This window comes from Erinaceus europaeus, chromosome 9, assembly GCF_950295315.1.
Source record: "Erinaceus europaeus chromosome 9, mEriEur2.1, whole genome shotgun sequence".
In the NCBI taxonomy this organism is placed as follows: domain Eukaryota; kingdom Metazoa; phylum Chordata; class Mammalia; order Eulipotyphla; family Erinaceidae; genus Erinaceus; species Erinaceus europaeus.
This window is the reverse complement of record NC_080170.1, coordinates 8,165,889-8,192,965: the sequence shown is the minus strand read 5'-3', so window position 1 is coordinate 8,192,965 and position 27,077 is coordinate 8,165,889. Positions and strand designations below refer to the sequence as shown.

At 45.6% G+C, this 27,077-nt stretch overlaps 1 protein-coding gene across 2 annotated transcripts in view; it reads right to left on the bottom strand.

Moving 5' to 3' along the window:
• Positions 1-27,077, bottom strand: part of CREBRF (CREB3 regulatory factor) — a 72,597-nt gene that overhangs the window by 15,087 nt on the left and 30,433 nt on the right. For both annotated transcript variants that reach the window (XM_060197170.1, XM_060197171.1), the window contains exons 4-7: positions 25,621-26,707; positions 11,977-12,171; positions 11,006-11,195; positions 9,640-9,713 (exon numbers count right to left, since the gene is read on the bottom strand). In XM_060197170.1, coding sequence (XP_060053153.1) covers positions 9,640-9,713; positions 11,006-11,195; positions 11,977-12,171; positions 25,621-26,707 — 1,546 coding nt within the window. The remainder of the gene's footprint in view (positions 1-9,639; positions 9,714-11,005; positions 11,196-11,976; positions 12,172-25,620; positions 26,708-27,077) is intronic.

Below are 27,077 nucleotides of genomic sequence, written 5' to 3'. Positions count from 1 at the left end.
TGGAATACTCCCTGCCAGCTTCTATGAAGCCAACATCACCCTGATACCAAAAGCAGACAGGGACACAACCAAAAAAGAAAACTACAGACCAATATCTCTGATGAACATAGATGCGAAAATATTGAACAAAATTCTAGCCAACCAGATACAGCAGTATATCAAAAAGATTGTTCATCATGACCAAGTGGGGTTTATCCCAGGCATGCAAGGTTGGTTTAATATACGTAAATCAATCAATGTGATCCACCACATCAACAAAAGCAAGACCAAAAACCACATGGTCATATCAATAGATGCAGAGAAAGCCTTTGACAAAATACAACATCCCTTTATGATCAAAACACTACAAAAAATAGGAATAGATGGAAAATTCCTGAAGATAGTGGAGTCTATATATAGCAAACCTACAGCCAACATCATACTCAATGGTGAAAAACTGGAAGCATTTCCCCTCAGATCAGGTACTAGACAGGGCTGCCCACTATCACCATTACTATTCAACATAGTGTTGGAAGTTCTTGCCATAGCAATCAGGCAGGAGCAAGGAATTAAAGGCATACAGATTGGAAGAGAAGAAGTCAAACTCTCCTTATTTGCAGATGACATGATAGTATACATGGAAAAACCTAAGGAATCTAGCAAGAAGCTTTTGGAAATCATCAGGCAATACAGTACTGTGTCAGGCTATAAAATTAACATTCAAAAGTCAGTGGCATTCCTCTATGCAAACACTAAGTTAGAAGAAATTGAAATCCAGAAATCAGTTCCTTTTTCTATAGCAACAAAAACAATAAAATATCTAGGAATAAACCTAACCAAACAAGTGAAAGACTTGTATACTGAAAATTATGAGTCACTACTCAAAGAAATTGAAAAAGACACAAAGAAGTGGAAAGATATTCCATGTTCATGGGTTGGAAGAATTAACATCATCAAAATGAATATATTACCCAGAGCCATCTACAAATATAATGCTATCCCCATCAAGATCCCAAGCACATTTTTTAGGAGAATAGAACAAATGCTACAAATGTTTATCTGGAACCAGAAAAGACCTAGAATTGCCAAAACAATCTTGAGAAAAAAGAACAGAACCGGAGGCATCACACTGCCAGATCTCAAACTGTATTATAGGGCCATTGTCATCAAAACTGCTTGGTACTGGAACATGAACAGACACACTGACCAGTGGAATAGAATTGAGAGCCCAGAAATGAGGCCCCACACCTATGGACATCTAATCTTGACAAAGGGGCCCAGACTATTACATGGGGAAAGCAGAGTCTCTTCAACAAATGGTGTTGGAAACAATGGATTGAAACATGCAGAAGAATGAAGCTGAATCACTGTATTTCACCAAATACAAAAGTAAATTCCAAGTGGATCAAGGACTTGGATGTTAGACCAGAAACTATCAGATACTTAGAGGAAAATATTGGAAGAACTTTTTTCCACATAAATTTTAAAGACATTTTCAATGAAACGAATCCAATTACAAGGAAGACTAAGGCAAGTATAAACCTATGGGACTACATCAAATTAAAAAGCTTCTTCACAGCAAAAGAAACCACTACCCAAATCAAGAGACCCCTCACAGAATGGGAGAAGATCTTTACATGCCATACATCAGATAAGAGTTGAATAACCAACATATATAAGGAGCTTACCAGACTCAACAACAAGACAACAAATAACCCCATCCAAAAATGGGGGGAGGAATTGGACAGAATATTCACCACAGAAGAGATCCAAAAGGCCGAGAAACACATGAAAAAATGCTCCAAGTCTCTGATTGTCAGAGAAATGCAAATCAAGACAACAATGAGATATCACTTCACTCCTGTGAGAATGTCAACACATCAGAAAAGGTAACAGCAGCAAATGCTGGAGAGGATGTGGGGTCAAAGGAACCCTCCTGCACTGCTGGTGGGAATGTCAATTGGTCCAACCTCTGTGGAGAACAGTCTGGAGAACTCTCAGAAGGCTAGAAATGGACCTACCCCATGACCCTGCAATTCCCCTCCTGGGGATATATCCTAAGGAACCCAACACATCCATCCAAAAAGATCTGTGTACACATATGTTCTTGGCAGCACAATTTGTAATAGCCAAAACCTGGAAGCAACCCAGGTGTCCAACAACAGATGAGTGGCTGACCAAGTTGTGGTATATATACACAATGGAATACTATTCAGCTGTAAAAAATGGTGACTTCACCGTTTTCAGCCGATCTTGGATGGACCTTGAAAAAATCATGTTGAGTGAAATAAGTCAGAAACAGAAGGATGAATATGGGATGATCTCACTCTCAGGCCGAAGTTGAAAAACAAGATTAGAAAAGAAAACACAAGTCGAACCTGAAATGGAATTGGAGTATTACACCAAAGTAAAAGACTCTGGGGTGGGTGGGTGGGTGGGGAGAATACAGGTCCATGAAAAATGATGAATGAAATAGTGGGGGTTGTATTGCTAAATGGGAATCTGGGGAATGTTATGCATGTAAAAAAAAAAAAAAAAAGAAGTAGAAACGCAAAGCAGAAATTGACTGAGTTTGGAGTATGGCACCAAAGTAAGAAAGCAGAAGTATACTAGAGTTTGCAGTGAGTACCTCCCTAATACTACCTTTCCACTTTTCCAAGCTTTGGGTCCATGATTGCACAACAATTTGTTTGGCTTTGTATGTTAACTCTCTTTTCAGTCACCAGGTTCCAGGTGTCATCAGGTTGCCGGCCAGACTTCCCTGGATTGAAGACACCACCAATGTGTCCTGGAGCTCAGCTTCCCCAGAGACCCATCCTACTAGGGAAAGAGAGAGGCAGACTGGGAGTATGGACCGACCAGTCAACGCCCATGTTCAGCGAGGAAGCAATTACAGAAGCCAGACCTTCTACCTTCTGCATCCCACAATGACCCTGGGTCCATGCTCCCAGAGGGATAGAGAATGGGAAAGCTATCGGGGGAGGGGGTGGGATATGGAGATTGGGCGGTGGGAATTGTATGGAGTTGTACCCCTCCTACCCTATGGTTTTGTTAATTAATCCTTTCTTAAATAAAAAATAAAAAATAAAAAAAATTAAAAAAAAAGAGAAAAAAAGAAAAAAAAAAGAGGACATGTAAACTAAACTACTGTGACAGAAAGTGGATCAGTGACAGGAGGGGTGTGTCACAGAAGGCTGCCAGGGGATCTCAGGGCTAATCAACAAGTCCGCTCATTATCCAGCCACATGTTCAACTAGTCAAACGATGCCCTTTCACGCAGTTGTCAGACTTCAGTCACACCTCCATAAAGCTGGGGGGGAGACACATCTCCAGCTTTAGCAGAGGATTTGGGTTTTGTTACTCCCTACCTAGTTGAGAAGAGATAACCTAGACTGATGCTCAAGAGAGAAGCGAGAAATTGCACACAGGGCCAGGGAGATAGCAGAGTAGTTCTGCGAAAGACTTTCATGCCTGAGACTTGAAGTCCCAGGTTCGATCTCCCGCACCACCATTAGCCAGACCTGAGTAGCACTCGGGCTGAACGTCGTCATCCGCACACAGGGCCAGTAACTGTAAAGTGTGTCACTAAACAAGGAAAGTACAGTGGCCTCCTGCGACTAAAGGAAAAAAAGAGGAGGAGGAAGAGGAGGAAGAGGAGGAAGAGGAGGAGGGGAGGAGGGGAGGAGGGGAGGAGGGGAGGACGAGGAGGAAAAGGAAGCAGCAACAGCAGCAGCAGCCGGGAGTCGGGCGGGGGCGCAGCGGGCTAAGCGCACGTGGCACAAAGCGCCAAGGACCGGCGTAAGGATCCCGGTTCGAGCCCCCGGCTTCCCACCTGCAGGGGGGTCGCTTCTCAAGCGGTGAGGCAGGTCTGCAGGTGTCTGTCTTTCTCTCCTCCTCAGTCTTCCCCTCCTCTCTCCATGTCTCTCTGTCCTATCCAACAACGGTGACATCAATAATAACACAACAATAAAGCAACAAGGGCAACAAAAGGGAAATAAAGGAAGAAAGAAGCTATACTGCTCTTTCCCTCCCTCCCTTCCCTTCTTAGCCAGAGCATTGCTCAGCTCTGGCTGATGGTGGTGTGGGGGACTAAAGGATTGAACCTGGGACCTTGGAGCCTCAGGCATGAGAGTCTTTGCAGATAAGCTATCTGCCTGCACTGTATTATTTCTTGGTGAGTAGCTGACAGGACACCATTTACTCAAGTGACTGACATTCTCTCAGTACCAACAGGTAAAAAAGTAAGGTCATGTTTGAAAGGAAAAACTAAGCCACGGTTAAACTCAAAATGAAAACAGAGCAGACTAGCTCTTGTCCAGCCTAGGCCACAGCCACCCCAGCACAGAGGAGGCAGCCAGGGTGAGGAGAAGGGCTCCAGGCTGCCACAAGCCTCTGACGTAGGCGAGGGAGGCTCCAGTGCTCAGAAGCACGGCCACACAGGACATCCGGAAACACGCACCTTCTGCTCGGGGTCCACGTTTAACCAAGATGCTGCCAGTCCGGATTTTCCTACATGACTTGCTTAGGGACAAAATATGTCAATGTGGGTGAAGTCCACTTAGTAGGTCTAGTTCTCCTCTGAGACAGCAAGCCTGCGTCTGAGTCACAGAGCAGCCTCTCGTGAGGTCTGTCAGGAGGACAGGCAGTGGCACACTCTGTTGAGCGCACATAGTGCCATCTGGCAAGACCCACGTTCTGACCCTGGCTCCCACCTGCAGTGGAGGGAGAGGCTTTACAAATGGTGAAGCAGAACTGCAGGTGTCTCTTTCTCTCTCCCTGATTCCCTCTCAATTTTTCTGTTCTATCAGATAAAGGGAATGTAAAAAAAAAAAAAAAAAAGAAAGAAAGAGAAAAGAAAAGAAGGAGGTTTGTTATAATCACCCTGGGAGGGAGTCAGGCAGTAGCGCAGCGGGCTAAGCGCAAGTGGCGCAGACCAGGGCGAGGACACTGGTTCGAGCCCCCGGCTCCCCACCTGCAGGGGAGTCGCTTCACAGGCGGTGAAGCAGGTCTGCAGGTGTCTGTCTTTCTCTCCCCCTCTCTGTCTTCCCCTCCTCTCCCCATTTCTCTCTGTCCTATCCAACAACGACGACATCAGTAACAACAACAATAATAACTACAACAATAAAACAAGGGCAACAAAAGGGAATAAATAAATATCTTTAAAAAAAAAAAAAAAAGAATCACCCTGGGTGTGGAGGGGAGAGAGCTGGGTTCCGGGAGGGAAGTATGGGCACTCTTTGCCCAGGCGTGGGGGGGGCTTGGGAGAGGGGAAGGAACTGGGGAAGGGGAGAGGAAGGAAGATTTGGTAGATTAGGACACAATGAGAGGCACAGTGGAGGGCTCCCTGACACTAGTCCTTGGGAGGGGTGCGAGCTCATGGCATTCAAAAGGACAAGCTGGGCGGCTCACCTGGGCTGGCGCCTGCTTTGTCCCGCAAACAACCCAGGTTCAAGTCAGTCAGGCCTCCACCGCAAGGGGGAAGCTTCGGTGCTGTGATGTCTCTCTCTTTCTCCTTCCATCTCTCTGTCTCTGTCTCTTTCTGTCTGAAAAAGTCGGCCCGGATGGGGTGACAAAGAAAAACAAATACTGAGGACAAGGACAGTTTTACTTTCTGCCATCAGCACACGTGGCTGCCGCGGAAGTAGGTAAGTTCACGAGACGCAGGAGGGTGGTGCTGTCCCCGGTGGGTCACTACTCTGGACGCTGCGGCTGTTGTGAGGAATGTCCATGATGGCATCTCAGGCCCTCCCCCCGCAGTCGTGCTCTGGTAGCTGGAACTGACCACTTTCCCATAAAAGGACAGTGACTGTGGGCAAGAACACTGTTTGGAGATTAAAGAGCTAGTCTTTTGTGAAAGTTTATAACTACAAACACCTCCTGCCTGCATGGGCTCTGTGGACATACTTCTGGACAAAAGTATCATGAAAGTATCATATCTTCAGAGAACTATTCTTTTTTTTTAAATTTTTTTATATTTATTTTATTTATTCCCTTTTGTTGCCCTTGTTGTTTTATTGTTGTAGTTATTATTGTTGTTGTCGTTGTTAGATAGGACAGAGAGAAATGGAGAGAGGAGGGGAAGACAGAGAGGGGGAGAGAAAGACAGACACCTGCAGACCTGCTTCACCGCCTGTGAAGCGACTCCCCTGCAGGTGGGGAGCCGGGGTTCGAACCGGGATCCTTATGCCGGTCCTTGCGCTTTGCGCCACCTGCGCTTAACCCGCTGCGCTACCGCCCGACTCCCCAGAGAACTATTCTTAAACCCAAAGCCAGAAAAGACGGATCAAAATGACAGAAAAATACCATAAAGGAGATTTGATTACATTTATTATTATGCTAATTTTTCTGTTCAGATTATAACTGTCTCAGGCAGGGGAGGTAGCACAATGGTTATAAAAAAAGACTTTCATGCCTGAGACTCCAAGGTCCCATTTTCGACTCCTTTCCCCCCTTCCCCCACCACCATTAGCCAGAACTGAGTAATGCTCTGGTAAAATAATGATAATAGTTGTTTTTTTAATTCCTTTTTTGTTGCCCTTGTTGTTTTATTGTTGTAGTTATTATTGTTGTCTGTCTTCACTGTTGGATAGGACAGAGAGAAATGGAGAGAGGGAGAGAAAGATAGACACCTACAAACCTGCTTCACCGCTTGTGAAGCGGCTCCCCTGCAGGTGGGGAGCTGGGGGCTCGAACCAGGATCCTTACACCGGTCCTTGCACTTCGTGCCACATGCACTTAACCCACTGCGCTACCGCCCGACTCTTGATAATAACTGTTGTTTTTTTAAGTCTGAAGATTATAACTGTCAATTTTTAATGCTGAAACTATCTTTCTTTGTGTGAATTTATTCTTTCAACGTAGCCATCCAGCAAAGAAAATGTTAACAACCCTCCCATCCCCAAAATCATTTTCAAAGGCCACTAATTTGTGGCTCACAAATGCTAGAGCCCATTGATAAATAATGCACAAGAGGTACTGAGCAAAGTGAAAGAGTGAGTCCCAGGTGCTTACGAGAACTGAGGGCATGTTCCCTTGAGAGGTGTGCCAGAAACTGGGAAGAATTTCCAAACCACATGTGGCAAACTACACAAAACCATCTCACTGATTCAGAGAGGATTTCTAGACCAGTAATTCAGAGGCTGCTTCTCCCTAGAGGCTAAGAAGAGAATCTAGTAAGGTGAATATGAAAGAAAAAGAAATAAACAAGAAGATCCTCCTCCTCTAAGCTCACTCGTTAGGAGGAAACATCTTGTAAAGTCAAGGGTTTTATGCTTATGAAAATTCAGAAGTTTTGCATTACCTCTGGAAATAAACAATGTTAAGACAGTCATCAATACTCAATCTGAGCGAGCATGATGCATTCAGAAACACTACTGGCCCGTCAACCCTCCAGCTACTTTTCACCTCAGAGTATGTGTACATAACTAACACAGTGAGTGGGTGCACTTCACAGATACACATTAAATATACAGACGATGGATAAATACATTAATGAAACAGGAAGTGTCTGCTGTGTCCAGAGACAGACCCAGAAGGCTCCAAGGGGCTGCCCCATCTCCCTGTGATGCTAAGTCAGCTGGGTTCTAAAATGTGTACTGGGGAGTCGGGTGGTAGTGCAGCAGCTTAAGCTCACGTGGCGCAAAGCACAAGGACCGGTGTAAGAATCCTGGTTCGAGCCCCCAGCTCCCCACCTGCAGGGGAGTCGCTTCACAAGCGGTGAAGCAGGTCTGCAGGTGTCTCTCTTTCTCTCCCCCTCTCTGTCTTCCCCTCCTCTCTCCATTTCTCTCTGTCCTATCCAACAACGACATCAATAACTACAACAATAAAACAAGGGCAACAAAAGGGATTATCTAAAAAGAAAAATAAATAAAATGTGTAATGGATACCCAGGACACTGTATCATTTCCTATCTATCTATCTATCTATCTATCTATCTATCTATCTATCTATCTATCGAGCTCAAGGTTAAAATGCTTCAACAGCAAGAAGACTAATATGCAGGTTCCATTTCCAGGAACCAACTATTGTTTTATCTAATTCTTCACCCTGATTAGAGTGACTGAGAGGCGATTCATTTAAAGGCGGGGGGGGGGGATTTCATTCATTTCACAAGTTGTAAATATCACAGCTGTAAGTCCTCTCTCCTCACAAATGGAGACAGGATGATCAAAGTGAAAGATTAAGAAAGACTACACAAAGTACATCATGCTCGGTTTAAGAAAATCTCTGGAAAGATAGTAAGTGATGGTTTTGCTCACTGTTCCACTTTTGGATACAACTTAGCCAAGAGCTAAATGTGAAGAGGACAATTTTAGAAATCAAAGTAACACATGTTAGTAGCACAAAACTTAAGGAATAGTAAGAGTACGGGGAGAACACTAGCACATCAAAAGCAGGGCTTACAACCCTCTCCACACAAGGGAAACAACCGCCTGTGCACAACAGCCAGCTCCCCGGAGCGGCTGACTCTGTCTCCGTTAGATTCCAGCTGCCTTAGAGATGAGCGGATTCACATGTGCCGTGATGGAAATGGTGGGAAGCAAGGATCAAAACCCAAAGTCCCCACATACATGCTAGGGTGACTGTGTAAGGATAATCTAGGCGGTAAAGCAGTGCTGTGGTATCTCCCCTTCTAGTTCCTCCTCTCACCCTGTACCAGAGATAGAGATAGACAGACAGAAAGGCAGACAGACAGATGTGGAAGAGTTAACAGAATCATGGAGTTGCAAAGACAAAGAGGCTTGGAAATAACCCTTGTGGAAGGAAGGAAGGAAGGAAGGAAGGAAGGAAGGAAGGAAGGAAGGAAGGAAGGAAAGGAGGGAGGGAGGGGGAGAGAAAGAGAGAAGAAGGGAGGGAGGAAGGGGGAGAGAGAGAATAATCTAAGAAGTGTTAAATGAATACTTGCCTATTTTCTAATTAAAAAATCTGAGAGGGGCGGAGGGGAGATAGCATAATGATTATGCAAAGAGACTCTCGCGCCTGAGGCTCCAAAGTCCCAGGTTCAATCCCCCGCACCACCATAAGCCAGAGCTGAGCAGTGCTCTGGTTAAAACAAACAAAGTCTGGGAGAAACCTAGGAATCTCTATTTTACCTTGTACAGACGATTGGAACAGGCAAGCCAATCTGGGTATCATCATTCTAAACTAGCCACTCAAGGGCCAGGGAGAGACAGCACCATCGACAGCATAGCAGACTCTCCTGCCTCGGGCACCAGAGATCCCAGATTCAGTTCTTAGCAGCACCACCAGCCAGAGCTAAGCAGTGCTCTGGCTGAGTAATAAAACAAATCACAATCCTTTAAAAATAAATATACACAGCTAAAAACTATCCACATAAAGGTCAAAATAAACAGTCAATAAAAGTTGCTGTGAACCCAGCAACATAATTATAAAACAGAAGTAAGATTACTGGTCACAAGTGGCCGAGCTATTTACACTGGAGGTGAGACAGGCTTGGAAAGCCACAGAGCCGCACAGGCACACTCACACTCAGAGGAGGATCTGAATGCACTAAGTGTGCTGTGGCTTACTGCACGACTGAACCCAGAGAGAGGCCAGCCTGGAACTTGGCAGGGTACCGGGGGAGCAAATAACACTAAAGGGAAGGAAAGTGGTCAGCAAAGTAACAGGTTAATCAAATTCTTAAAAGTTTAGCTTTACCATATTCTGTGTTGAGGCCCCATAATTTCACTTTATTAGCTTCATACTGGGCTTTTTTCTTTAACCGACAAGCCCTGTGAAAGGAAGGAGCAATTAGTTCACTTTTTGAAGTGAACATTCGGAATATACTTGTTGTTGCTGCTATCAGACATTTCCTAATAGCAACTCCAAACCACAACCTACTGCTGTTTACGCCTATGAGTTCATTTATCCAGATCGATTTTTTTTAAATCTGCACACACGAAACAATTAAGCTATGACCAGTACACAAAAATAAACAAACAGAAGTGGGACCATGCCAAGTGTTGTAGAGAGTGTGGAGCACGTGGGACTCTTGTGTGTTGCTGCCTGGGGTGTAAAACAGTAGCTACGGCTCCTTTAGAAAACTGCGATTTTAGGAATCTACCTTGGTACTTTTAGAAATCGCTAGGTTGGCGGATTCTCATGAAGTTAAACACCCACTCCTGGGTATTCGCCCAAGAGAATTGAACACTTACGTTCACACAGATACCTGTAAGCAAATGTTTATGGTGACTCTACTCAGAATTTCAAAACTAATAAGTCTGGAAACAGCCTAAATGTCCTTACAAAGGAGTACTGGTCAACAATAAAAGGAAGCAGGCTGTTGTTACTCCATGCAGCACTGGTTGAATGTCAGAGACATCGTGTATGTCAAATTAGTCACACTCAAAGGGCTGAATAGACTATGAGTCCATCTAGATGACCTTTAAGAAAAAAAAAAAAAAAAACACAACTGTAGGGACAGGAAACATCTCAGAGGCTGTGAGGAGTAAAGGGTGGGAGTTTACTTTTATAAAGAGGCATGAGGAGAGCTTTTTACAGATGAAAATGTCCAATATCTTGTTATATGCTTGTGTATGTTTATCAAAACTTATAGATGTGTACATTATACCTTTTAATCATACCTTTAAAAAACCCTGACTTACTACAAAGTAGACCAAAAAAGGAAGTTATGATAAAAATTGTCATTGTGGTCCTCCTGGTGGTGCAGTGGCTAAAAGATAAAAGACTCTCAAGCATGAGGTCCTGAGTTCAATCCTCAGTCACACATGTACCAGAGGGACGTCTGGTTCTTTCTCTCTCTTTCTCCTTGTATCTTTCTCATGAATAAATTAAAAATTTCATGGATATACTGGCCTTCACCTCTCTCATTTAAAACATTTTTTCCATGAAGCATACACACCATTTTTTACTTTCAAAGGAAATACTTTTATTGTATCCTGTACAAAAGAAGAGTATACTTCTGAATAAATGGCTGAAGGTCACTTCCTCTGTACAAGGCTACTGAACCGCTAACCTCATCTTCTAGACTCTATTTGCAGGAGTAAACATGATTAGCATTTACCTGGAAGCCAGCTTATTTTTTTCCTTCCGTGACCTTGGCCGGGCTGTTAAGGGAAGCTCACTGACCGGAGTCAGGTCACTGATCACCTTATTCAGTTTCCGTAGCTCACTGCCTATCTGCAGTAGTTTCTTGGGATTTGGAGTCAGGTCTTCCACATCAGTTCTCCGTGACTTCTTTACTGCGTGTTTCCCTGGAGAAGGTTAAGTTCAATCGTCTTATTTCACAAGAGATGCACAGGCAGGCCTATTTTAGACCCCACTCCTCCCCGCCACCAGTCGTCTTTTCTCACTCAAGTCCTGGCACCTTCAGAAGTCTCCGCACATTAGCAAACTGTGCTGATGGGGCAGCTCCTATCTCCTCGTTACCTTGTGATGGCACGGGATGGGAGGTGCAGTTGATGAAAAGGCTTCAGTCATTTCCACTGTGGATTCCTAGCTCCCACCTGGCAGATTCTAAACTTTCCGTATGGCAGCACAAGCATTTGAAACCTCAGGACTGGGGTACAAGTTCACCGAAACACAAAAACCATGAAACTTTGGAGACACTGAAACTATGACTAAGAATGTATCAGGCGTGTGCATGTGCGTGCGTGCGTGTGCGTGTGTGTGTGTGTGTGTGTACAGTCTCTCAGGATGGACTCACAAGTCCACAAGTAAAGAAAGTCTTTTTTGAAAGCTCTTCTTTAGTTACACTGATAAGTTACATCACAGAAGACTTAAGGGGTCTTGGCAGATCACTGCAGGAAGGGGGGTGGCTGTCATCTGAAAGCAAAATCTAGGTCATTGTTCATTGACAGACAGTGGTTCTGCAAAAAAGACTCTCGTGCCTGAGATTCCAAAGTCCCAGGTTCAAGCTCCCGTGCCATCGTGACCCAGAGCTGATCAGTGCACTGGTAAAAAAAAATACATACATACATACATACATACACACACATACATGTAAGACAAAGCCTTTGGCCACATTCCCCTTACCATGATGTAAGCCATTTTTCTGATACATGTTGCTGGGCAAGGTGTCTCGGCTCCACTCTGATGGCCGTAGCGCCCTCTCTTGCTGTGACGGTGTGAGCTGCTCGCTGTACTCCCAGAAGTACCTTCTTTTCCCTCTCTTTCGAGAGGATAGTGAAGTCATGTCCTTCAAATCTTCCACGGAGTCATTTTCATACCCTTATAGGGGAAAAAAAAAAAAAAAGAACCCCTGTTTATTTTTATTTCCATAAAGGCCAGTAAACCTATCAAGAAAAAAAAGTTATGTTTTTCCTTTCATTGGAAAATGCCACTGGCATGTCTGAGCTAAGAAGCCACGTCCAGGGGTCTGTCTAGGAGGAAACTGTGTGTGTGAGTGAGTCGAGCACAGGCCGTGCAGGTCCGGAGGCCCAGGATCTAGACCCTGCACTGCGTGTGCCTAAGTCATGCTCTGGTCTCACTCTTTCCCTCTCATAAAATAAATTAAGCTGAAAAGAAATTGGTAAAAAATGTCATGAACCAATTTGTAAAGGTCAAAGAGAGAGAGAGAGGACAAGCCGTCAGTGCAGACGGCTGAGGGCACACATCACCAAGTGTGCGGACCCGGGTTTGAGCTCCTGCTCCCCACCTTGCAGAGAGAGAGAGGACAAGCCGTCAGTGCAGACGGCTGAGGGCACACATCACCAAGTGTGCGGACCCAGGTTTGAGCCCCTGCTCCCCACCTTGCAGGGGAGAAAAGCTTCATGAACACTGAGGCAGATTCGCAGATGCCCCTCTTCCTCCCCTCTGTAGCTCCACCTCCCCTCTCAACTTCTCTCTTTTCTATCTAATAAAAACAGATAAATAAAGGGAAATGGCTGCCAGAGGCAGTGGATTTGTCATGCAGGCACTGAACCCTAGCAGTAACCCTGGTGGCAATTTAAAAAGCTAATTAATTAATTAAAATAAAGGTCAAAGACAGTCATGGACCATAAGCAATGTAGTTACCTCTGATTATTTTGTGAACTGGACATTTCCATGGTAAAAGTTATTTTACAGACCTGCACTAGGAATCCACTGCTCCTGGCGGCCATTTTCTCCACTTTGTTGCCCTTGTTGTTACCCTTGTTGTCAATAGTTAATATTATTGTTGTCAATGCTGTTGCTGTTGGATAGGAGAGAAATTGAGAGAGGAGGGGAGACAGAGAAGGGGAGAGAAAAAAAAATCGAGAGAGGAGGAGAGACAGAGAAGGGAGAAAGACAGAAACCTGCAGACCATGGGAGTCGGCGGTAGCGCAGCGGGTTAAGTGCAAGTGGCGTGAGGCACAAGGACCGGCATAAGAATCCCGGTTCAAGCCCCCGGCTCCCCACCTGCAGGGGAGTCACTTCACAGGCGGTGAAGCAGTTCTGCAGGTGTCTGTCTTTCTCTCCCCCTCTCTGTCTCCCCCTCCTCTCTCCATTTCTCTCTGTCCTATCTAACGACAACGACATCAGTGACAACAACAACAATATAAAACAGCAAGGGCAACAAAAGGGAAAATAAATACTAAAAATTTTCTTTAAATGTATTTTTTTTAAAAAGAGGGGGCCAGGCGGTGGCGCACCTGGTTATGTGTACATGTTACAGTGCTCAAGGACCTGGGTTCAAGCCCCTGGTCCCCACCTGCAGGGGAAAAGCTTCACAAGTGGTGAAGCAGGTCTGCAGGTCTCTCTGTGTCTCTCTCCCTATCTCTACCTCTCCTCTCAATTTCTCTGTGTCTCTATGCAATAATAAATAAAATATTAAGAAAGAAAGAAAGAAAGAAAGAAAGAAAGAAAGAAAGAAAGAAAGAAAGAAAGGAAGAGAAAGAAAGAAAGAGAAAGGAAGAAAGGAAGGAAGGAAGGAAGGAAGGAAGGAAGAAGGAAAGAAAGAAAGAAAGAAAGAAAGAAAGAAAGAAAGAAAGAAAGAAAGGAAGAAAGAAAGAAACCTGCAGATCTGCTTCACTGCCCGGGAAACAAGAGCCCTACAGGTGGGGAGCCGGCGATTCGAACAAGGATCCTTACACCAGTTCCTGTACTTTGCACCACGTGCGCTGAACCTGCTGCGCTACTGCCCGGCCCCCTATGGGCATTTCTATAGTAGTTCTCCAGTAGGTGGAATTTTAAGAGATGAAAAGTTTTCTTCCTATTTCTTGTCCTTGCCCCTTTTGTACAAGTATAAGAATGAAAGTTCTCACCTAGTGGGGGTTGTATTGTTATATGGGAAACTGGGGAATGTTATGCATGTACAAACTATTGTACTTACTGTTGAATGTAAAACATTAATTCCCCAACAAAAAAAAAAAGAATGAAAGTTCTCAGACTAGGGAGACAACATACTGGTTCTGCAAAAGACTTTCATGCCTGAAGCTCTGACATCTCAGGTTCAGTCCCTGGCACCACCGTAAACCAGAGCTAAGCAGTGTTCAGCTTAAAGTAAAAAAAAAAAAAAAAAAGAAAGAAAGAAAGAAAGAAAAGAAAAAAAACAGACACGACCTTAGAGAAAAGTCTATCAAATAAAAGTACGCATGTCTATTCTGACATTTCACTGTAAGTAAGTTGTACCTACTTCATTTTATGTAATGCTGCTAGACCTTGCAGCTACAAGATCCCACTGTTCCTGGTGGATCTCTCTCTCTCTCCTTTCTTTCTTTCTTTCTTTCTTTTTGGCTAGAGGGCAAGACATAGAGAAGGAGAGAGAGAAACAGAGAGGAGAGATACCAAAGCCGTGCTCCAAACACTCATGAAGCTCCTTCCTCTACGCAGGGATTCCCATGTGGTGCCAGGGATTTGAACCTGGGTCCTTTCGCATGGCAAAGTGTGTATTCAACCAGGTTAGTTACTTCCTACTCCTCTTGATTCACTTTTTCAGAAGATAGTTCCTTACTAATGGATATTTTCAGAACAGAAATACATGCATATTAAAAAAAAAAAAAGATGAGGAATAGGATCCCACTTGCCCAGCATCCTGCAAAAAACCGACCTCTAGGAGCAACGTGGCTGCCAGGAGAGGGAGTGGAGGCAGGGACTGGTGATCAGGAACAGGGAAATGTGGGCAGGATGAAGCCACTACTCTACATCTGGATTGTGGTGGTGACCTGACAAGTGAGAGGCGCTTTACTGTGTGAAGGTCAGAACTCAGCAGGCACATGGCCTTTCAAAGCAGAATCAATCTGTGGAGTAGAGTGATTCCAGAGCAGCAGTCAAGACAAGGCTTGAAGCACTGCGGGCACCAGCCGACACGGGGGGGGGGGGGGGGGGGGGGTTGGCGCAGTATGGCCGACAGTCTAACAGTGAGCCTCTTAAGAGCTGCTCAAGTTGAGTAGCACTGTCATTTCCGGAAGTTCCGTTTCAAAACGATGTGGGATAACTGAAGCCATAGGTTTGGCATGCCTGCTGTGTTACTGTTTCTCTTAAAGGGGTCTGTCAACTTTGCTTTTGGAAATAAACTAGGGTCACAATTGAGCCACCAAAATGGCCTCCTTCTCCTCCTCTTTCTTTTCAAAAGGGCCTTGCCTCACTCACCCAAGCACAAGTTACTGGCCGGTAGGAACGTCATGCTCAACAGAGATGATCCTCCTATGGCGGATGCCCAACACAGACAGAAGCACAGGCCATAAACACTCCCATCTCCCGCCATCACCGAGACCTGGTGTTCCCCATTCCCTCTCTGCCAGCTCAAAGCACAGGGGGACACTTTAACGTTCTGCTCGCCAGCTTCCTCAGCCAACCATCCCCTCGATGCTTTATCAGACACAGCTGACAGCTAGAAGCTCTCTCCAGGTGGCCTACACTTCCGGCAAAACACTGCCCCTATTCCCGCCCGCCCTTTAATGTACCTGCATATTCCACTTACAGAAAATTCACTGAAGACTTTCAGGCACCTGGTAGGAAGAGGTCATTAACGCCAATCTTTTTGCAAATAAGTAAGAAGGAAAACAACTTTTTTTTTAAACAATGATTTTTCTAATTCAACATTCCCCATGGAGCCTGTCCCCGTTTCTTTTCATCTGATGGACCACTGTGCCGCCTGAACTCACTCCTTGCTGACAAGGTTTACAAAAGGAAATAAAAACCAAAGAAACACCCAGAGGCATTAAGTGATCTGGCAGGGCTGGAACTGACTCAGGCCCCATGACTCAAAGAATCTCGCTTCCCACTTTCCCCTCTGCAGATCAATGGCCCAAGGAGAAATTTTCTCAATACGCTGTCTTAAATTGAGAGACTTATGAATATTCAATTTCTTTCAGTTTCCCTAGCTCCAACTAGCTACTAAGTTTTACTTACTTTATGTTTGGTCTTTTTTCTTAAAAAGTATTTAAGGGTGGTCCGGGAAGTGGCGCAGTGGATAAAGCATTGGATTCTCAACCATGAGATCCTGAGTTTGATCCCCGCCAGTACATGCACCAGAGTGATGTCTGGTTATTTCTCTCCTATCTTTCAAATAAATAAATAAATTCTTTTTAAAAAAGTATTTAAGGACCTAAAAAGACACCTTAAAGTATCTAAACGAAATTGTTTCTACTTAGACTTAGATACCCAGCTCACCTTCTTCTGATTACACTTCCCTCACTCACTCGAAAGATAATATTATCAAAGTAAGGACTATAAAACCTGAGTAAGGGCAAGAGACTGGCAGACTTTACTGATGACTCTTTAGTCACTATCAGGCCACCACATCAGCTGGGGCCCTAGGCATGGAGTCCTGGGATTCCCACACAAATACGATGAGCATAGACCTTGAATAGATCCCTCTCTCCATTATCACTGGTCATCTCCATCAGGAACAACATAATGGACCCCTTTGGAGGCCACCATAGGACCTTGTCCTCAATGTGAATCAACAACAGTAGAGAAGGGGGGTTGGATAACATACTCTATCTACCACCTGATGAAAATGGGTCCTGAAATTGATGCAGCTTGGAATATTCCTACTGATGACCACAGAATGCAAGTTCAGACCTACAGGGATGCCGAAGTTACACAGGCTCCTATGCTGAATATGGGCCCTAGATCAAATCAGTGGGGTTTACAGTCAACAATATTTATACACTTTCCCCATATTTGGGAGCTACTCTCTTCCCTGATCCAGCTTCCTAGGCCTTTTTCTAACCATGACATCATCTCCCCAGACAATAATAACCTGGTCCACCTGCATATCAGAGACCAGGCTCAGGCAAAAACTAATAAAGTCATGGGCCCTTTGGAATATACCTAAAATAGCTACCTACTAGCTATTTACAAAACAGAGACCCCAAATCTTCATCTGCACTATTCCAGCCTTCAGGTTCATGATTAATCAACAATGTGTATGGTTTTATATGTTAACTCTCTTTTCAGCCACCACGTTCCAGATGCTACCATGATGCCAACCAGACTTCCCTGGACAGATGACCCCACCAATGTGTCCTGGAGCTCTGCTTCCTCAGAGCCCTGCCCCACTGGGGAAAGAGAGAGACAGGCTGGGAGTATGGATCGACCTGTCAATGCCCATGTTCAGCAGGGAAGCAATTACAGAAGCCAGACCTTCCACCTTCTGCATCCCATAATGACCCTGGGTCCATGCTCCCAGAGGGATAGAGAATAGGAAAGCTATCAGGAGAAGGGATGGGATAAGGGGCTCTGGTGGTAGGAATTATACCCCTCTTTTATCAAAATAATTTTTTAATTATCTTTATTTATTGGATAGAAACGGCCAGAAATTGAGAGGGAAGGAGGAGATAGAAAGACACCTGCGGGAGTCGGGCAGAAGCGCAGCGGGTTAAGCGCACGCTGCACAAAGCCAAGGACCGGCCTAAGGATCCCAGTTCAAGCCCCCGGCTCCCCACCTGCAGGGGAGTCACTTCACAGGTGGTGAAGCAGGTCTGCAGGTGTCTGTCTTTCCCTCTCCTTCTCTGTCTTCCCCTCCTCTCTTCAATTCTCTTTGTTCTGTCCAACAACGATGGCATCAATAACAACAACAATAACAATAAAACAAGGGCAACAAAAGGAAATAAATAAATATTAAAAAAAAAAAAAAAAAGAAAGACACCTGCAGCCCTGCTTCACCACTCGCAAAGTTTTCCCCCTGCAGGTGGGGGTCAGGGGCTCGAACCCGGGTCCTTCCACACTGTAACATGTCGCTCAAGCAGGTGCGCCACCACCTGGCCTCTTCCTCCCTCCCCTCTTATCCTATGGTCTTGTCAGTGCTTCCATTTTATAAATAAATAATTTTTTAAAAGTATTTAAGGACTATCACTTTTTCTTTGGCTAAATATATTAACATTTTCAAAAATTTATTTTATTTTTTTGCCTCCAGGGTTATCGCTGGGTCTCTGTCTCTGGACTACAAATCCATTGCTCCTGGAGGCCAATTTTTCCATTTTTTTGTTGTTGTTGGATGGGACAGAAGGAAACTGAGAGAGAGAAAGATAAGACACCTGCAGACCTGCTTCACCACTTGTGAAGTGACCCTCCCCTGCAGGTGGGGATGGGGGGGTTGAACCAGGATCTTTACGCTAGTCCTTGTGCTTCATACTATGTGTGCTTAACTTGGTGCGCTACCACCCGGCCCCCATATTTATTTTCTTTTCAATGAGAGAGATGGGAGAGGTATGGGGAGAAACCATTGCACTATTCAGCTCTGGCTGATGGTGGTACTGGAGACTGAACCTGGGACCTAAGAACCTAAGGCCTGAAAGCCTTTTGCAGAACCATCATGCTGTCTCCCCAGTCCTGATGAGGTACTTCTCAAAACTTGTTCTGGAGAACACATTACTGTGAGACCAGCTTCGTCTCTAAGTGACTTCTGTTGTCAAACAAGTTTTCTTTTTTTTTCTTAGGTTTTATTTATTTATTCCCTTTTGTTGCCCATGTTGTTTTATTGTTATAGTTATTGATGTCATTGTTGTTGGATAGGGCAGAGAGAAATGGAGAGAGGAGGGGAAGACAGAGAGGGGGAGAGAAAGAGAGACACCTGCAGACCTGCTTCACCACTTGTGAAGCGACTCCTCTGCAAGTGGGGAGCCGGGGGCTCGAACCGGGATCCTTATGCCAGTCCTTGCACTTTGCGCCACATGCAGTTGACCCACTGCGCTACCACTTGACTCCCACAAGTTTCCTTTTATTGGCCACAGGGTTATTACTGGGGCTTAGTGCCAGCACCTACTCCAATGCTCCAACAGTCTTCTTTTTTCTTTTATCTTTGAGTGATAGTGGGAGACAGAGAGAGAGAGAGACAGAGAGGAGAGACACCTGTAGCACTGCTCCAGCATTTGAGGCTGAGCCTGGATCTTCCTATGTGATTACATGCGTGCTCTACGAGGGCGGCCACAATCCAGCCCCGTCAAACAGGCTTTAAGAAGCACATCATACCATCCCTCTCTTTCCCAGGGACAGTGGACATGAAGCATATCAAAAATAAAGCCTAACAGGACATACATTCACTCAGCTCTAAATTCTCTAAAGATTCGATCAATGTCTATTTTGCTTGTCTCTGTGAAGCTGATATCTAATACAGCTAGTACCTGGCACAAAAGCAGGCATTCAAAAAAAAATTTTTTAAAACAAATCAGTGATTTGTTTAATCTCACATTTCCCAAGGAGCCAGTGACCTTTGCATCTGATGAATCATCTTTCTAATAAGCTTATTCCTTCCTAACATGAATAGAAAAAGGAATTTAAAAAAACCTCGGGGGCCAGGCGGTAGCGCAGCAGGTTAAGCAGACATGGTGCAAAGCACAAGGACCAGCGGAAGGATCCCGGTTCGAGCCCCCGGCTCCCCACCTACAGGGGAGTTGCTTCACAAGTGGTGAAGCAGGTCTGCAGGTGTCTATCTTTCTCTCTCCCTCTCTGTCTTTCCCTCCTCTCTCCATTTCTCTCTGTCCTATCCAACAATGACAACAACAATAATAATGACAACAATAGTAACAACACCGATAAACAACAAGGGCAACAAAAGGGAAAAAATGGCCTCCAGGAGCAGTGGATTCGTAGTGCAGGCACTGAGCACCAGCGATAACCCTGGAGGGAAACAAACAAACAAACAAGCAAACAAAAACCCTCATTTACTGCCTAGAATTCCAATCAAGCATCATTAGTTAGTGCCTACACTGATATGCCAACTATGAAAATGTTCAGCGGGTTCCTCTATAGAGCCTGTATTTCCCCCAGTCCTGGAACCTCTAGGGTGGGGCTCACTTTCCTATGTGCTTCTCTCAATTCATACAAAATGATATTGCATCTGCCGATCCCAACCTAATCAACACAACAAGTACCACCTAAGCATGCTTCACTTCAGACTGTGTCCAGAGACGTCAGGCACAGAATGCCAACACTTCAGCCTCATTACTCAGGTGAGACCTTTCCTTTCATAGTTTTCTCTAATTCCATTCCAGGTGTTTCACTTCCTAACAAAGTCCCAAAACCTAGATATAGACCAGGTCCCATGAGATAGAGCATATGTTCACATGTATTCATAAATTAGGACAAAATATATACTTGAAAGCAAAAGTACACAATAGTCTACAGTGAGTCAGTATCATAATGAAATAGTGTCTACTTAGACACAGATATCCTCCTCACCTACTTCCTAGTACAGTTTGCTCACTCACTCCAAAACAAGGACTGCAAAAGCTGAATAAGGGCAAGAGACTGGCATACTTTAACGATGACTCTTTAGTCACTATCAGGCTACCCCATCAGCTGGGGCGCTAGTTGGGGAGCCCTGAGATTCCCAAATAGACATGATGGGCCTAGACCTCGAATAAATCCCTCTCTCCATTGTTACAGGTCATCTCTATCAGGTCAACACAATACACCCCTTTGTGGGCCCCCATAGGACCTTGCCCTCAACTTGGATCAACAACGGTAGAGAATGTTCCATCTCCCATGCTACACCTAAGGAAGATGGGTCGTTATTGGGGCAGCTTGGAATGTTCCTTCTCATGACCACAGAATGTGAGCTCAGATCTACAGGGATGCAGAGGTTACATAGGCTCCTAAGCTGAATATGGGGCCCAGTTTACATCAAATCGATGGGGTTTACAGTCAGCAATATTTATACCCCTTTCCATTATTTGGGAGCTACTCTCTTCCCTGATCCAGCTTTCTGGTTCTTTTTTCAGCCATGACATCATCTTCCCACACAATAACTTGGATTCACCTGCATATCAGATTTCAGGCTTGAGAAAAAAGAAAAAAAAAAAACACAAAAAACTAGTATAGCCATGGATCCTTTGAAATATAACTAAAATATGCCTACTAGCTATCTACAAAATGGAGGACCCCCCAACTCTTCATCTGCACTATTCCAGGCTTTAGGTTCATGGTTGGTCAACAATTTGTTTGGCTTTGTATGTTAACTCTCTTTTCAGCCATCATGGTTCCAGATGCTACCATGATGCCAACCAGACTTCCCTGGACAGATAACCCCACCAATGTGTCCTACAGCTCTGCTTCCCCAGAGCCCTCCCCACTAGGGAAAGAGAGAGGCAGGCTGGGAGTATGGATCGACCTGCCAACACCCATGTTCATCGGGGAAGCAATGACAGAAGCCAGACCTTCCACCTTCTGCACCCCACAATGACCCTGGGTCCATGCTCCCAGAAGGTTAAAGAATAGGAAAGCTATCAGGGGAGGGGATGAGATATGGAGTTCTGGTGGTGGGAACTGTGTGAAGTTGTACCTACCTCTCTTATGCTATGGTTTAATCAATGTTTCCTTTTTATTAAGAAAGAAAGAAAGAAAGAAAGAAAGAAAGAAAGAAAGAAAGAGAGAAAGAGAGAAAGGAAGAAAAGAAAGAAAGGAAAGAAAAAGGAAAAAGAAAATGTTTAGCAGGGACTACAAAAAAAACCTGTCATCTGGGGAGTCGGGCGGTAGCGCAGCAGGTTGGGCACACACGGCACAAAGCGCAAGGACCTGCATGAGGATCCCGGATTGAGCCCCCGGCTCCCCACCTGCAGGGGAGTCGCTTCCCAGGCGGTGAAGCAGGTCTGCAGGTGTCTCTCTTTCTCTTCCCTTCTGTCTTCCCCTCCTCTCTCCATTTCTCTCTGTCCTATCCAACAACAATGACATCATCAACAATAATAATAACTACTACAACAATAAAAAAAACACCAAGGGCAACAAAAGGGAAAAATAAATAATAAAAAAAAATGTTTTAAAAAAAACCTCTCATCTGGGACCCAATGCCTAGTTTCAGAACCATGTCGTTCCATGACCCCACACCGTTGTAGCCTGCCCACAGGACGGACTCTATTCAAACTTGGGAGCTAGTCCAGAAAAGGCACTGGAAAGCTGTTTGACACCTTCCTGGAGTTCGGCAGGTCCCAGCACTGTTGTAGCCAACAGCCGAGGAGAAGCATGTAGGGAGCCGGTCATCACAAAAGGGCCTTGGAAACTCTGCCACAAAGTAGACCGACCAGCACACTCCAAACCATCACTGTAAACAAGCTACTGCTTTGTTGTAACCCAGGTTTGAGCCTCGCCCATACTTGCAGTGGGGGAAGCTGCAGTGCTGTGGGGTCTTTCCCTCTCTTCCTCTGTCTCTGTCTCTTCCTATGTGAAAACAGCGGGACAAGGGCAGTGAAGCCCCAGTGCCAACAATAACAAAACCAAAACCAAAACACAGCAAAAGAAAAGGAAGGAGGGAGCTGGGCGGTGGCGCAGCGGGTTAAGCGCAGGTCGTGCAAAGCACAAGGACCGGCGTAAGGATCCCGGTTCGAGCCCCCGGCTCCCCACCTGCAGGGGAGTCGCTTCCCAGGCGGTGAAGCAGGTCTGCAGGTGTCTGTCTTTCTCTCCCTCTCTCTGTCTTCCCCTCCTCTCTCCATTTCTCTCTGTCCTATCCAACAATGACGACATCATCAACAATAGTAACTACAACAATAAAAAAGAAAGAAAGGAAGGAAGGAAGGAAGGAAGGAAGGAAGGAAGGAAGGAAGGAAGAGAAGGAAGAAGAAGAGCTGTCATCATCCCCACTTTCTGCTTCAACGAAATGTCTTCACACTTCTCACCAGTAAGGCACCTTCCTGAAGTTGCTTGCTTAGTTGTTTCTTGCAAGAAAAGGGGAACATTTTCATTAGCAGATGTGATGAAAACTCGAGTAAGACCACAAAGTCATGTTGATTTTGTAGGGACCGCATGCCACTGACTAACACTTGTGAGAATGGTCAAAGGAGCACTGTGGGAAAAGAGGTTTCAACTTCAGGCCAGCCAGGGGTGAATGAAACACCATGCGGACACCAAGCAGCGGCAAATGGAAGCCAGAGAGATCCGCGGCCCTCCCCTGCCTGCCAGGCAGCAGCCAAGGCCGCAGTTTTAAAGCGGCCCTCTCCTGCACAGGACAAGGCAGAGAGCACCACCGACTGCAACACCGACTGCAACACCGCTTCGCCCTTCCCTGCGAGGGTGGGAGGGCTGCGAAAATGAAATAAGGGCCCACTTAGCAAGTGGCAGACTTCACCTCTGACACAGGCTAAGGGAACTCAGCTCTGTGAGCAGAGGTAGCGAGCAGTGGAGCTCTCCCCGCCTTGCATGCTGACAGGAGGGTTGACATATTCCTTGAAGCACCAGCTGGTAAAGCCACCTACTGCCTGCCTTCCTCACACGTACATCTCCTGGTTATTACTCATCTCCTCTGTGTCTCGCCATGCTCCGCACAGGGAGCTGGTCTGTCAGGCTCTCAGGCGGCCTCCTGGACAGCACTCCGGCCTTCCCCTAGCCTGGCCCCAGACTGCTTACCTTACAACAGCACAAAGCAGACTTTACTAGGCTGCTGAGAGAAAAATGGTCTGCTCAGGAGAAACGATGATCAGTTTCATTTAGACTACACAGAGCTCAAAACTAAACCAAAGCAGTGAGGAAAAGAAAACGAAAAAGAAGGAAAAGCATAAACCTTTTCTTGACAGTGATTGCAAAATGCCTCTTCCTTACTTCAAACTCCACTCAAGGTCAACAATTAGGTGTATCAAACACAAAAAACTAAGCGTTTGTGAGGAAAGATTTCACAAAGCAATTACAGCGCTCCCCTGGATACAATACATTTACTGTACCTTACAAGACTTTCCAAAGTATTAAATGCCTTGCACTTAATGAAACGCCAGAGATTAGCATAGTAAAAGGGCTTTCTTTGACAATCTATATAAGCTTCTAAAAAATAACTTCTGAAATGTCAGAGTCATGGTTAATAATAGTAATTTTGAGGAAAATAACATTTGCCTAAATTTGAAGACCTCCACTTCTCTGAATTTTCCGCTGTGTGTGTACCTCTTGGCTACACTACTTTCACAGATGAATGGCCCAAGCGTGTGAATGCTGAACTGAAGCCTGTCTCCACAGCTTTCACTTTCTGTCTCTTATTTACAGGCAGAGCAGCAGAATCTCCTTCACGCTCGTTAAGCTACAGGTAGTGTTTTTCCTAAGTGGAAAACTGCTGTGCGTGTGCAGACACCAAGGAAAAGCTACCTCGCCGTTACTCATCAAGGAGGCTTTGCTGGCTATGGGCAAGAGGAAGGAGCCGCGGTCACATTCCAGGAATTCTCAGCCTGAGCTCTGCCAGAGGGAGGGAGGGAGGGATGGATGCAGAAATGGGACTATTTCTTAAAAACGGCCAACGCCCAGCATCTCTGCAGCTGCTCCAGAGAGTGTCAAGCCAGGTCGTTTGACAAGAGAAATTAAGCAGCAGCCCTCGAAGAATCAGCAAATGAACCGCTATGTGAGCTGAAGTGATTATTTCAGAGCGGCCTGGGAGGAGGCACTGTGAGGACAGCCTTTAGACATGGGGTCTCCAATTTGACCCCCTGTGCCAAGTATGTGAGGGTGACTGTGGGGAAAGGGCCCACTGTCTGGGAAGTCTGAGCCATTATTTCCATAAGAGTCTTAGCGGGTTGACCCTGAGCCCCCTCTCTGAGGGGCGGTAGGCAGGTCCTCTTGACCTCATGAGCTTATAATGGATGGGCTTTTCCGGACGGGCGCCTTCCTGTACATGCTCCCTCCTCGCTCTGAACAAGAGCCATGAGTTACTGTGTACAGCCAACCTGAAACGCACCGCAAACATCCTGGCTTTGTTCTACTGTCCCCTTCTCCCCGCTGCCCAGAGGTGCTTGTAATCCACCCTTAGAGAAAAAGGCCTACCTAGGCATTGTGAGCTCATGACCGGATCCTGTATGGTAACTTCCCAGCTAAGATCAAACACCTGACAGGTTAAGATTTAACGCTGCATTGTGTGTATGGCTTAAGGATTATCTTAACCTCTCTCAAACCTTTTGGGTATATCTACTTGCTTGTACCCCCCAATAAACAAACTGTCCGTGAGGCTTCTCTCAGAGCTGGTCATGTGTTTCCTTCCTCTCCGCGCACTTCACCCTCGTCACCAGGACCCCCCCCTTGGACTCTCGGGGGCCACCCCAGTCTCCACTGCCAGTGGCCAGGAAGGTGGAGAGCCTGGGATGAACGCAGGTGATGCTCTGGTTCTCCGGTTTCCTCTCTCTCTCTCTCTCTCTCTCTCCTCATAACAAGTAAACAAGTGACCTGAAGTAATCACAATTACACGACCGAGCCCAAACATGAAGGCACGTAATCCCCAAACTAAGATAAGCTTCCAAAAGTAAGCTGAGCTTCCTGCTGCACAGGAGAAAGAGACAGGCCATCTGGGTTAGTGGCCAAGCATTACGGTACCTGGTTCTGAGAATGTGTCACTAATGTCGTCATCCTTGTCATCTTCGTAATCTTCCTCCTCTTCCTCCTCCTCCTCGTTTTCAGAAAGTTCATGATCACTGCCAAACCCTTCATCGTGGTCCTCGTCGTCAATGTCCTCCTCGTCCTCCTCGTCTTCTTCAGGGCTGCACTTGGTTGGCTGTTCTCTCACGTTGTCAGAGACAAAAAGGGAGTAATTGTGCTCTTCTTTTTTCTGGGATGAATCTGAGACCGACTTGCTGACGGAAAGGCTGCTACTCTCGCCCGCCGCAACTGGCCCGGGACCTTCCTGGGGCAGGGGACTGAGTAATAGTTCCTGGGCTTCTTTAAAAGGCAAAGCTGGAGTGGCATGACCCTGAAGAGGCTCCATCCCTTTTCTCTCGAGTCTCCTTGCTACGACACCACAGTAGCAGGTGTTCTCCTTCACCGCATCTGCATGGACGTGGCTCAGCAAGCGCCGGCTCTGCTGCACGGGGCTGATTCTGACCTTGGCCTTTTTCACATAGTCTTTACATTCCACGCGGAAGTTCACCTTCTCGTTATGATACACATTGGTCTTCACCACGATCTGTGTGCTTGAAGTGGGTTTACTTGCCTTCTGGATGCAGTCTGATGAGGGGATCTCAGCCTGAAGGGTCTTGGAAGAGCGCACAGGGGCAGCGGCTCTGCTTGTGATCTTTTTACTAGGCAATGAAGACGGCAAGGGGTTTTGTTTGACACTGAAAAGCGAGTCAGGGTAGTAAAGGGAGTCAGAAACAGATTGAGAGTCCTCACTATTGAGCTGGGCCAACGTTGGGGTTTTACTGATGACCTCTTCGTCTTGGTATGGGCTAGAGAAATCATCGAGACCCAAGTAGTCCACTTCTTTCGTCCCCCAGATGTCACAGCTGGTTAGTTTGGTGTACTTCGTTAGGTCTTCACAGTACGTGTCCCACTGTTCCCAGTTTGAGGTCAAAGCACCCTCGTTATCCAGGACATCTGTGAAAGACTCCAGGTTTTCAATGTCTTTGCAGTCTTCCAAAGAAAGGAAGTTGTCTCTAGGATTCTGTTGGCAGCTCATCTCTCTATCCTAAGAAAAAGTTAAGAAGATCAAAAACATTTCAGGGAAGAAATTGTCACCTCCACCACCAATCAGCTCCATGTACTCCATCAGATGGGTAACTCAGTACTGGACCTCCCGTCTGTTTTAAGGTAAAAACTACTTACATGACTTTGATAGTGCTGTCTATTGTCAGGAAAGGAAAAGGGGAGGGTATATGCCCCTTGTGAGGGTCTGGTATGGTCCTAATCCATACCAATGTTCTTAAACTTGAACCTTTGACTTAGGAGAATGTTGAGATCTCTTTAGACACAAGTTTCAGTTATAAGCAAATAGGAAAGCCGTATCTCCATCACAGAGGAATCTCTCCTAAGTGAGAATTTTAAAGGCTAAGAGTAAT